At 36.3% G+C, this 12,900-nt stretch overlaps 1 protein-coding gene across 1 annotated transcript; it reads right to left on the reverse strand.

Moving 5' to 3' along the window:
* Window positions 1–681: 681 nt before the first annotated feature.
* Window positions 682–10,177, reverse strand: Six4 (homeobox protein six4). Its single transcript, XM_083081349.1, has 4 exons — window positions 8,376–10,177; window positions 7,705–8,166; window positions 1,712–2,034; window positions 682–1,440 (listed from the first exon to the last, which is right to left on the reverse strand). The coding sequence occupies exons 1-4, from the start codon at window positions 8,702–8,704 to the stop codon at window positions 1,265–1,267; spliced, it is 1,290 nt and encodes a 429-aa protein (XP_082937475.1). The 5' UTR covers window positions 8,705–10,177; the 3' UTR covers window positions 682–1,264.
* Between the last annotated feature and the right edge of the window lie 2,723 nt (window positions 10,178–12,900).

The following is a 12,900-nucleotide window of genomic DNA, read 5'->3' on the forward strand; positions in this document are numbered from 1 at the left end:
CATATATGATCGATATTTCATTATATAAAATAGTATCAATTAACATTAATAGTATCAATTAAATCATGAAATAAGTTTATTTCCAAAGAGAACTTAATCTTCGAAATTATAAATTGATTTTGCGATAATATTTATTCTCTAGTTTTTAATAAATAGAAGACGGCTTAAATTTCAATGCAAAAAGAAGTATGTTTAAAAAATCCTTTTTAATTCATTTTTGCATTTAAATATTAAATTCTATTTGTATTTTTAATATTTAAAAATCAATTCAATGTTTTAAACCACATATTTCTCATGAGATTATAATATGTCTGAGAATATAAATATATGTCGAGGTAAATATTTTTGCGTTCTGAAAAAAATGTCTTCTGAAAAAAAATTAAGAGCAGCTGGGACGTTCGCATCATGTACGGAACACCTTGAAGAAGGGTACGAAATAAAACCAGTTTTTCAGCTCCTCCCAAATCTTTTAAGTATATTCTCGTCTTCTCATTGGTTAAAACGTGCCCATTCTATAGTTACGTGATATAACATTTGGTTGCACGCATGAATTTGTACGACTAATATAACAATCTGTAGCTTACACGGTAATTTTTATTCAAGACATTTCGAATCGATATTAAAAGTAAAAAACAGTAATGGATTGATTTAATTCGATTTATATATTTCAGAGCTGCTTTTCATTACATATTCCATATATTATTGTAAATTCAAAAATATTTCCCGTTTAAAAAGAAAAAAATTTTATATAATTAATTTATTTTTAATTTGTAAATATCAATTTTTTATCTGATGTGCATGCGTTTGATAAATTCTCTCTTTTCTCTTATTGCATTAAATACGCATACAAACTGTTTTTAAAAAAGTTGCCATGTATTTATCCACCTTTCGAAATCGATTTAAACTCAATAATTTTCAAAGTCTAAATTGCAGAACCCAAAAGACCTATATTCACTTAAGGATCGTCAGAGCATATCATACATACACGCATAATGTATGTAGAAAGTATTCGACACTCTTTCAAGTAAGTATTTTAAAGACAATGAATATGGAAGAGATGACGAGAGTGCGTTATTTGACTGTAGAACGATCGTTTTTATAAATTTCCATCCACTCGATTGCCGTTCTTTATTGCGATGTGACTTGAATCAAGATGAAAGAAAAAGCCGTAAGATCAGGCGAAGGCGTGTATACGCGCGAGCATGTCGTCGCCACTCTGGCCATGATGAGTTTGGTTACTTCGATCACTCTCGTAATCCGTTGGTCACATGGAATGTTGAGGCGGTGGTAGCATGATCTCGTAACCGGTTGGTACGCTTTGCTGATGATGGTGGTGATGATGGGAGCTAGACATCATCTGATGATGGGTCTGCTGGTAATACTGATGGTGCATACTGGAGTGGCTAGAGTAGTAGACCGAGCTCTGCTCCACGTCTTTTCCTCGAATTTGAAATATAAAAATATTAGAATAATAAAATTTGAAGATATAAAGAGAAAAATGTGATATAGAAATGATTTAGAAGTTCGCGCGTATTAATATCGTTCGTCGGTTTTCGCAAGTTAATTCATAATAATTTTTTTACCCGAACAATTACAATTTAAAGTAATGGAGTAATTAAATAGACAAGTACAAAATTGAAACGAAATAAGAATTAGGAATTGCAAATCAAATTAATATAAAAAGTAAATATTCTGCGAATATTTAATATACCTGTGTCATACACGCTGCGTCCGTAGCACAAAGCTTTGACATCGTTCATGGGGCTCAATCCTCCATTATGGGGATGCGCGGTATGAACGGATGACGGCGTAACAGGAGTAGCATATCCATGATGAGGCCCCATGGGACTCATACCCATCGGACTGCACGGATTCATAGCGACTGGAGACATACCCATAGTTGATAGAGGGGACATCGCGAGATTCGGACTGTCGGAATCGATGCTCTGCAACGATTGGATGCTGCCACCATTGCTCACCGAGCTGCTAATCGTACTGTTGGTTGTGCCTTGACAATTCAACGGTAACATGTCCCTATAAACAGATTACGTTTCACGATATTAAAAAGTATTCGTAAAGACAAAATCTTCGCATAAAAAGAGTATTTTTTCCTGCCGTAAAATATATTTTTATATCCTGCCTATAAGCGTCTTGTATGAAAAAAATTTGCTTAAATTAATGCTGCGAATTAATCTCATCTTTGAAGCCTCTAATTTAAGTGCACATTACGTTCATGCTTTCTATTCAAATTGCTGCATATTTTGATGTATAAAATTATGAAAAAAATATTTTTCAAATGCCTTAGACATGCTAGTTTTTTAAAGGGTCTTTTTATTTTAATCGAATTGTTAAAAATTGATAGATTGTTAAGATATTAATAATATTTCGAGGAGGACAAATGAAAATCGATTCGAAGCAATTAACCATTCAAAAAGAAACAAAAAGGATTCCTGAAAACTGAAGGAGAACACCAGGGTGCATATCAGACGTCAATCATAAATCTCCCGCTCTGCTTCTGAAGAAGAGCTTCTAAGATTTTCTCTGCGAATACGTGTATTGTTTTAAAAAAAATAAGTACTAAAAAAAATAGCAAAAAAGCATGTTGATTCTTTAAATTACAACAATGCATGCGTATTTTTGGGATTTTTCGCGCAAGAGAATGAACCGAACGGAATGAAAAACAAAAATGAAAAGGTCGTCGAAACGATGGCGATGAAGTGAACGAGAACAACCACTATTGATGAACATCCACTATTTTTTTACTATTTTTTCTTGTCTAGTTTCTGACCAAAAATGAATCAAGAATCTATGGCCAGTATTTTCAAAGTTTTCGCTAAATAAAAACTGTTCAGCATTTACTTACGATTTTTTCTTGCCTAGTTACTGACCAAGAATGAGTCAAAAATTATAGCCAGTATTTTCAGAGTTTTCGCTGAACAGAAACTATCCAGTATTTACTTACCATTGTTTCTTACCTAATTTTAAGACAGTAACTGGCTATGAAACAATAGTCAGATATTTCTGGCTAGTTTTTGAACAGTTACTGTCTAATTAATCTTAACTAGTAAAAACTGGTCAATTTTTGGATAGTGACAAGTTTTTCCCAGAAATTTTTCTACTCGGGACCTTTCCGACATCATTGTTTCGCATTCGCTGCCGTTATGGAAACGAGCCGCGAAACTGACGCGCTCTCGCGCGTGCGTCCATATAGTGTGCGTCACGCACGGTGGTCCATGTGCAAGAACAGCTCCGCCCCTGAGACCATGAGTCGCCTTTGATGTCGCTGTTACTCTCCTCCGCACCCGCGTTTCTCTGCGAACGTCCGACCGCGCATTTTTATGGTCGCGTCTCAAGGTCTGGGATTTGAAGAAATACGTTCTGCGTGTAACGCCCTGCTTATCCCGAATCCCTTTCTCGCTCGTCGAATGGGAGCCTAGTCTCCGAGCACAGGTGGGGAAGAGGGAAATTTTAGGGCTCATTTCGATAATATTTCGGGGAGGCTATTAATGTCGCCTATGCTATAATAAGTGGACGCATAACTTAGAAAATTGGGAAATTTTGTAATGCCTTCTCTCTTTTTTTTCCAGGAATATACGAATGCGATAGATCGATTCGATATCAGCGATATCGCGCCCATGACTCGAGGGATCAAGAAATCCGTATTACAATTAGTCATGGAAATTTGCGTCACCCAACGACACTTGAAAATTATCAGATAGAATCGCGTTTATAATCTGTATTCGCATCACTCCCTTTGGCGACCTGGTGCTCCTCGACGTAACGAGGAAGAAGGCGCGTCCTCGTTCTTGCACGGCACACGTAAAGATAAATCGAGGTAGCGGCGGAGGGCCGGCCGTGGCCTTTATGTAGTAAACTATTGGTAGTGCGAACAGCTCAATGGTGAAACGGGAGATGTAACCGAAGCTGCGTCATAAAACGGTAATGGGGCGTCGCGTTTCCTTTTCCTAGAGCCTTCGGCGAGAGACGGGAGGACGCTAAAGGACGGGAAAAGGGAGGAAGTTAGACTTGGTTCTCTACCACCAAGAATTGTTTTCTCGAAAGCAGGGAAAGCGGTGGTAGATGCTGCGAGAACTTTGCATAGTCACGATGGAGAGCCTCGAAAATCTTTGAAATTTCGAAAATCAATCTTTATCGAGAAATTATATTATTTAGCACCCTTAAAGCTCAAGTCCCCAAATTCTCAGAATTCTTTCTCAGTACATGAGATATTTTATCAGTAGAGAAAGAATAACCGCAAAAACAGGCCTAAAATCGCCCGTTTCGTGGACATCGAAGTTTGAGTCGATTTTGGCGGTAAATAATTGTACATCAATCCTCTGAAAATTTCAGATTGAACATACCTTTTATTACTGAGATATGAGGGGTTAAATTGGTCACTATACATCAATGAAGGGTATGCCATTTTATCCGTTCAACACAAAATACCTCGAGGTTATTTCTCATATCAAAAAATGTTTCAGATAGGATTTGTTTATCTGTTAGAAGACTAATTTATCGTGACCTCAAATCGACGTTTAAGTCAAGTTCAGTGTTAACCGTGTAAAATGGCGTACCCTTCATTCGTGAATAATACCAACTTCAACCCTTCATATCTCAGCAATAAAAGGTATGCTCAATTCGAAATTTTTAGGGAATGAATGTTTGATGATATACAATCATTTACCACCAAAATCGTATCAAAACTCGAAGTCCACGAAACGGGCGATTTTTGCGGTCATTCTTTATAAACGTAGATTAGGATAAGACAAACGTAAACTTAAATAGTTTTGATCTTTATTAATTAATTCTTGGGAGATCTTTTAAAGAAAAATTTGTGACAGCTCAGAAAATTGATTTCAATATCTTTAAAATATTGATACACTGTTAAAGAATAGCTGTGAAGATTTCTCTACAAAAATTATAGAAAAGGAAGAAAAAATTTATTAAAACTGAAAACATTATTAAAAAAGGCCTCTCTCTTATGCATCCAAGAATTAACATTTCACAAATTTTCATTGCACACAAACATTTCTAATTTAAATTTCCAATTTAGATTTTACTACTCGCCTGTAAAAGGATACGTTTTCTTTTCCCAATCTCAATCGAAGCCCCTATATTATTTGAAAAATTAAAATTAAAAATATTGAAATATTGAAATGAAAATTAAAAATATTGAAAAATTAAAAAATATTGAAAAATATTGCCGAAAGATTGTTCACAGAATTGAGATACGAGTGACGGGAGAGAACAGTAGCGAGATCGATCGAGAACGAGATGGAGTAGACTTGGCTCGTAGTTGGTCAGCCGAATGTCTCTCGGAGCGATGGCTGACGTCGCGTACATATATATATCTACATATATACACGCAGGTATCCCTTACGCGCGCAGAGGGATATATGCGTGTGTTGCGTGAATTTCTGGCGGCGCGTTATACGCGGCTCGTGCGTGCGCGCGAAGAAAGGAACGGACCGGAGAATGAACGCAGAGTTGTTATGGCTACGTGACGTGTCGCGACGGTCACGGCCTGCTCTTTTTCTCGTCTTCTTTCTTTCTTCCTCTCCTTGCTGGGCCTCTAACGGATCCACGAGAAGCCATACGAATTTCGTTTCTTTCAATCGATAGAAAAATGTGTACACTTTAACACGTTTAAACTGTCTTATTTTTTTTAAGTAGTACAAGTCAATGTATATCTTTATACATTTCAGGTATGAGACAAGACGAGAGAGAAAATTTCTGTCATAAATTTCATCCTTAAGAAATCTCGAAAAATTCTTCTTGAGAGTAATCATAAAAAGTTCGAAAAGACAATAAAATATGTATTGATAATATTAAAAATGTATATTTAATAATACATGATATTTAAAGGTGAATATTCTTTCCTACTCTTTTAATTGAAATGTGTGTGTTATCACTGATAAGCAGTGGTCTCAATTTTAAGTATAGCACTACAAACAGTGAAATTTCACTGAGAAGAATCTGTTAGCGTGATAGTTTTCACTGAAAAGTGAAAAACTCATAAAAACTGATAAAAACTTGTCTGCAATAATCAGTGATATTTTCACTGATTATTGCAAACAGTTTAAAAGAGTATACGTTAAAATGTTTCATTCTTTTATAATTTTGTGAATTATATATTATTTATGTGAATATACAATTTCATAATCTAATTTATTTAACATTATTATTTATGTAATATTATAGTAGTATTGTTATAATATCAAACTTCTCTTTGAGCGACGGATTTTCATGCGTCGCTCCCAAGAATTCATTCTCGATCGCAAGAGATTAAGTCTACGTTGCCCGATCTTATCGTAATTTGCTCTACCCCTGTTATGTCAATAAACGGCTGAACACGCGTCCCGTATTATCTAAGCGTGACTCCGTCTGCATTTCTTTTTTTACGTCTCTCCCACCGCTTTTCTATCGGGTGTATCGTTTACCAATGAACCTTGCGCCTGACATAACAAGCCTTAATGTTACGCATAGGCTGCCAGACTTTATTCCCTTTCCCTCCCATCCCCTCGTTTATAATCGTTACAAAGGACGTCAACACGACACAGACATTAATTAGATAAGCCCGCGGATTAGATAATCACACGGGAGAACCGAACAACACCGGATCCCTGAAGAATGTTTCACAATTATATCATCGCTCGGTTATCGTTTTGAGTCCGGTAAATATTTCTACAATTGCAGGGTGAAGGAATCTATGCTATAGATTGAGTAATCTAATTTTTGATTATAAAGAAAAAGATATTATATATCCTTTGCATTTGTGTTTTCTTGATTATAAAACCCAACATAATCATATAATTTTTATTAGAATTTATTAATCCACTTGTGTGTTCAATGTGTTCAATGAAAACAGTGGAAAATCCAATCTCTCCAATAATAATTCTATTTTTATTGCAAAACATTATATCGTATTTGTATGTCTCAAACTGATTTCATCTAATTCATTTTTGTTTTGAGCTAATATATTATTGCTTCAATTATAGGCCTGTTCTTTTTAGCTGCACTGCTGCACTAGTTAGTGCAATTAGTTAGAGTGAAAGAAAGTATGTTTGCCTCTTTCTAACTTATTGCACTAGTGTAGCAGTGCAGCTAAAAAAAACAGACCCTATGTCATCGCATGAGAATTAAAAAATAAGATGAGAAAAAACAATAAGTGTTTTTCAAAGACAGCAATCAATTATACCGGAGAGCGACTTAAATCAATGATTTGTATATCCTGTGCGAAATTTCAGCCTTACTAGAACACTTGTTGCTAAAGAATAGAGACCCCCCGTCGACCGTGTTCCACATGTGTTATCCATGCACTGAACTATACGATAGAGATAAAATTCCTTCTCATTAGTGGATCTTATGTTTCGTGGGAACATTGGAATGTGGCGACGTCGTACAAAAAATATGACAGCAAAACTATTGTATAACTAATTAAAACAAAGTGCACTTTTGCACTTAGGTTATAACACCCACGCTAAGTGTATTGAAACACTGTGAAACTAACAATAAGTCAATTAATTTCATCACCTATTTTCCCTCTTTCTTTCTTTCCATTAGGAAAAAAATCTTTTCGAGTTAAAGTTACGCGCATAACCGTCTCCCATATAAAATATATTTGTAATTTAATTAAAAGTTAACGAGATTAAATTCTTCTAATATTTTCATAGTGTGTAAAATCTAATCGTACAGAGTACTTACGGTCTCGTTTGCGGCGTGCGATCTCGTTGCCGACGATTCTTAAACCAATTAGACACCTGAGTCAGCGTCAAGCCGGTCTTCTTCGCGAGATTTTTCTTCTCGTCCGGCGTGGGATATCGATTTCTCATGTAGCATTCCTTCAGGGCGTTTCTCGATCGTTCTTTGAAGCAGTAGACAGTCTCTTCGCCGTCCCAAATCGTCTTCGGCAACGGATACTTCTTGCGCAGTCGATACTTGTCGACGGCGCCCAACGGTCGACCTCGAATTTTCTCGGCTTCGCGGTAGTGTGACTTGAACCACATTTGTTGGAGTTCAGGGTGACGACGTGGCGAAAAGGGATGACTTTCCAGAATCGAGTAAAGTTCGAGGTAGGCTCCGCGGTGAAAGGCAACAGCGGCACGTGCCATCAAAACGCTTTCGCCCCCACGCAGCAGTTCTCCAGGTGGTAGGGACCAAAGAAATCTAATATAGAATACAGAATTTTCTTTTTAGTATAGCAAGAGAAAATATAATTTCGTAATTTCAATTTTGAAAAGATAAAACTTTGAACAAAATTGTTTAAATATACGATAAAAAGTACGCTTGAAGAATTATAATACATAATGCACGATGGAAAGATTTTTTTTATGTACGACTTACATGAAGAATAAGATGTGCGCTCTTTGAATTACCTCGATAGCTTCTCAATGTCCTGACTCTGCGACAGCGCTTCGCACATGCAGGATATCTGTTCGGGCGTGAAATTGCTGGTGGTGCCGCTGAGAGAAAAGCTGCCAATGTTGGCGATGTTGGTGCTCAAGCTGGCGGAGCTGCAGGTGGAGAGCTCCTGCGGATATTGAGGGCTACCGTTCGACGTCGGCGTCAGATTCTGAGGGTGATGGGTCAACCCGGACATCGATGTCGCGTTACCATATTGCGCGGTTGCATTGCGATGCACGACGCCCATTTGACTGTTGCAGTCGCTGTTCGGCGATGACAGTTGATCCGAACTGTCCGACATCCTTGGCTGGCGGCTACGCTTTCATGAACCGAGGTGTCGGACAAAAGATAAAATTCTGAGCTCATTCGCCGGTCCCAAGCGAGAAATATGACAGAATGTAATAAACACGAGCTTTTTACGCGATTCTCTCCCAAAGTTCGGTCGGCGATCACTTGTCTCGAATCACAGATTAAAAATGCGATTTCTCGTTCAAAATTAGAATGGAAATTCGATCAACACTCTGTGTTGCACTTGTCCATTTCAATAAAGTTTCGAAAATTTACTAGCAGTTTTGTATCTCTACAAATTTTCTTTCGTTTATATATATTATATATATATATATTTGTCACTTCTAAGTTTTTTATCATCAATTTGCGAAGCGTACTTTTCCGCTTCTGCTATTTAATAGTTCGTGATATTATATCGTTGTGTCTTATAGATCAGCCGGATGAATAATTGATGACGAAAGTAAGCATCCGTTATTCGCACATTTGAATCGACGCGATGATTGTTTAATCACACACGTTTCATTCATAATGTGATACCTATTACATTTATCGACTACATTTTCATTCATCAAAGCTTACTCCAATGAAGATGATATATTTTTCAATAAAAAATTACGCGTATTCGAGAAATTGTGAGTGCTTGCAAGTTTCTGAAAAAATTTAACAATTTTTCTACGGAATCATGATACTCGTATATTTATGAAATTGTCGTTCTTTCATGATATATCCGATAGTTCTTTATCACAAGAGCTCGAATTTTTAATAATTATTTTTCAATTATTATCATGTCACAATCCACATAATTGTCAGTGTAAATTTTTACTTTTGCATTTAACACTGTAAAAAATGCGGTTCTGTAAACGGTAGTCATTCTGCGCTTTATATTCTTGATAAAAAAAATATGCATAGGATTTCTAATATATATTACGCGTACATAATTATTTATTTGTCCTTGAAAGTCGTATTTGATTTCCGCACTGTAAGCAAATAACTTCGGACTTGAATTTCGGAGGCGTTTGAAATCAAATCTAAACTCCTAAAAATATTTCGACGCTTCATAATAAATTATGTAATCATAATGCGATACTTGACGCATCCGCAATAATCCTCCACACGCGTGAAAAAACTCGATCCTTCTTCAAAGATATCCATTGTCCACTGTCCATTCGCTGTCAAGCGAGTCCATAAACTTTTGCTATCTGAACCTTTAATCCCTGTGACTGATCATTATTAGCTATGAACCACCCACAGCGAAGGCATCGAACTCGTGCGAAAAAAAGTATAAGAATACTTCCCTCTGACACCTCGTGGTGCCAGTAACACTATATAGTCCAATATTGGACCTCGTCGCAACCACCACTTCTTGAGGTGATTTTGTCGCGATGCTGTAATCACGCAAAGTTGCGAATCGCGATAACCGATTGCGTAATCGACACTCGGCGGAGCAATTGCAATTGCTTTTTGGCCGTGAGGGACTCACTGAATGACCAAGTCACCAAGTTAGTAAGACGAACTCGACGCTACTCGCTCTCGTGGTTGAAACCACCGTCGCGCTAGCTTCCGTCGTTGAATTGTGGTTGGCCGCCTTCGTCGACGGTTGTGGTGGTGCCCAGTAGCGATGCTGACGATGCCGTCCTCTCTCTCTCTCTTTCTCTTTCTCTCTCTTCTTCTCTCCTTCTTCCCCTCGGCTCCTGCTCGTCTTCCCCTTTTTTTCAACAGCAGAACTGCGCGATGTGCGAGACGATTGGTCGCTGTATAGTGTGCAACGCCATGCCATTGGTTTAATTCGGGGGCGGCGCGTATTTTCTACCCCCAAACGATGACATCCCCATCCGAGATCATCGCCGCCGCCACCGCTGTTGGTCCCGACGCGACGCTTCCTCTGATTCCTCCGTGGTGCTGGATTCTCACCTGGCGATCTCCGCGACCGACCGATTACCTGGATATATCGAATTTCAGCGATTTCTTCTTCGAGTCTGGCTCGTGTAATTTTTTTTCTTATATAACTGCTGTGACAAATTATGGTATTACGCAGCAGATGTTCTTTCCTGATATTACATTTTTTTATTGCGTTTATATTTTATTTGCTTTCTCTTCTGGAGAAAAAGCATCTTTCTATTTTATGTTGTTTTAATATAATTCATACATTGCCGTAGATATAGTTATATCTTCGAAAATAGTAAGAAATTAATGATAAGTCGTTTTCTCATTATTTCACTTATTATGTAAAATGTTCTTTAAATTTAAAATAATTCAAAGCGCAGAAATGACGATAGAAATTTGCTTAACAAAGAATTCGTTTTATTTGTGTGCTTATCGCATGGCTTTCGTTTTACAATATTCAGCAATTTTTGCGATTTTTGTTTCGCACGATAGATACTGTTTTCCACTATCGCGGAGCCAGCCGAGGAATCACGGAATATGCGAGACCAATAAACACCGGAAATGGAACGTGTCAACGTTACCGTACACCATGTTGTGATTCCACGCGACGCTATCGCACCTTGCGTTCGACTAATTTCACAACAACCGGCAATAATCATCCACCCTTTGCTGATAGATTTGACGAAAGGAAGTCTGTCGTAAATTTTTGTTTACGAATTATTTATTTGAACAATCATATTTCAAACAATTTATCACGCACCCACACGTGATGTGAGATAAATATAATAGGTTGAACAGTAACATAAGATTTAATACCCCCCTGCTATTTTGATAAAATTAAGGCACATAACGCATGCGTAATGCATGCACATAAAATATATATTAAAAATAAAATAAGCGTTAATTATTTATTTATAATTTCAAGTTAAACGTAATTATAATAAATTATTTTTTTAAATTTTACTATAGATTAGAGAACGATAATTTAAAAAATGACTTTCGATGCAGAATGTATATCGAGGAAGGCGGCTATCACATTTTTTTAGAGCGTTTACTTTTCGCGATAAGATTTCCACCCTCTCGCGAAGGTCGTCGGCTCATCTCCGGAGTCGTATTATGATACACATTTCTGCAAATATGATCCAACGACAAACGTAACTTTAGCTGTAGATCGGTCCGAATACGAACTCGTACACGCCCAAGGATCGGTTTCGTTCATTCACGACTATCGTACATATATACCGTTTACCGTTACGTTCTTGTGTACGTGCATTTCGATCATTCACCTCTCTTTTATAATTTCGGTGAAATTTGACATTACACACAATTAATCGAATTAGGAATTATCATATATATGTATTTTTTAATTTTTTTAGAAAAGAAATGTCTATGAAATATAAATATATTTCTTATAAAAATTATTAGGGATATATTAAAGAAGATTCTTATTAAATAAAATATTTGTGTCTACGTAGTAAAAATACATATAGGGGAAAATAAATCCTAAGCTAAATCGGAAAATATTTTAATATTATGATATCTAATGTTTAAGGATTGAAAATATTTAAGGATTGATTATTAATACATTAAGGAATAATCACCACAAATTTAGAATGTCACGTGACGGAAATCTGGCGGTTGAAAATAGCAAAGTGTCTGGCGGGCCACCGGCGTTATGTAGATCAATGGGAGCCGATCTATCTAGATGAGCGAAGATGTCTTTCTACACCACGCCTCGCCAATCCTTTGAATCTGATCCGCCTTTTTCAACTAATTACCATTCGTACGTCCTGCGATGTAGACACATCGTGACACGCCTCAAAGATGTTGCTTTTGTCAAAATTCAAGCAAAAAACTTGTCAACTTATTAGAAAAAGTTAGCAGACAGATAAATTTTAATAATACATTGTTAACATAAAATAATTTAATTTACAAAAAAATTAAGATGATTTCATGAGTGATCTGGCTTTAATTGTGCTCTCTACATAAATTAATTAAATACATGATTTTTATAAATTAAAATTTATTGTAGAGAAGATAAATTTGTTTTGATGACTAAAATTTTTTTTTCTGCAATCCTTATTATATTAAAAATTTTTTTATGTATCTTAATATGAGATTAATTTGAAGGTTGGACTTTTTTTTTTACTAAAAGTCAATAGTTTCACGAAAGTTTCAATCAGTAATACTCCTTTTTCCCAACTTTTAAATGTTCTCAATATTTAATAAATTAATTTTGATCATTAAAACCGAAATTTTTTTAAAGAACAAGATTTGCTTTTGTTAAAGAAGATTTAACTCCAGATCATTTTATCGTTCTTGAGC

Source organism: Camponotus vicinus, unplaced genomic scaffold (assembly GCF_025532165.1).
Source record: "Camponotus vicinus isolate PSW18456_S1 unplaced genomic scaffold, iyCamVici1.0 SCAF_11, whole genome shotgun sequence".
Taxonomy (NCBI): domain Eukaryota; kingdom Metazoa; phylum Arthropoda; class Insecta; order Hymenoptera; family Formicidae; genus Camponotus; species Camponotus vicinus.

What these genes read in the sequence shown, in the direction of transcription:
- Six4 (XM_083081349.1), bottom strand. Translation starts at nt 8,704, where the DNA reads ATGTCGGACAGTTCGGATCAACTGTCATCGCCGAACAGCGACTGCAAC. An exon ending in GACATTGAGAAGCTATCGAG is followed by an intron (nt 8,167 to 8,375) that starts GTAATTCAAAGA and finishes ATTCTATATTAG; the next exon opens with ATTTCTTTGGTCCCTACCAC. An exon ending in ACGCAGCGTGTATGACACAG is followed by an intron (nt 1,441 to 1,711) that starts GTATATTAAATA and finishes TTCAAATTCGAG; the next exon opens with GAAAAGACGTGGAGCAGAGC.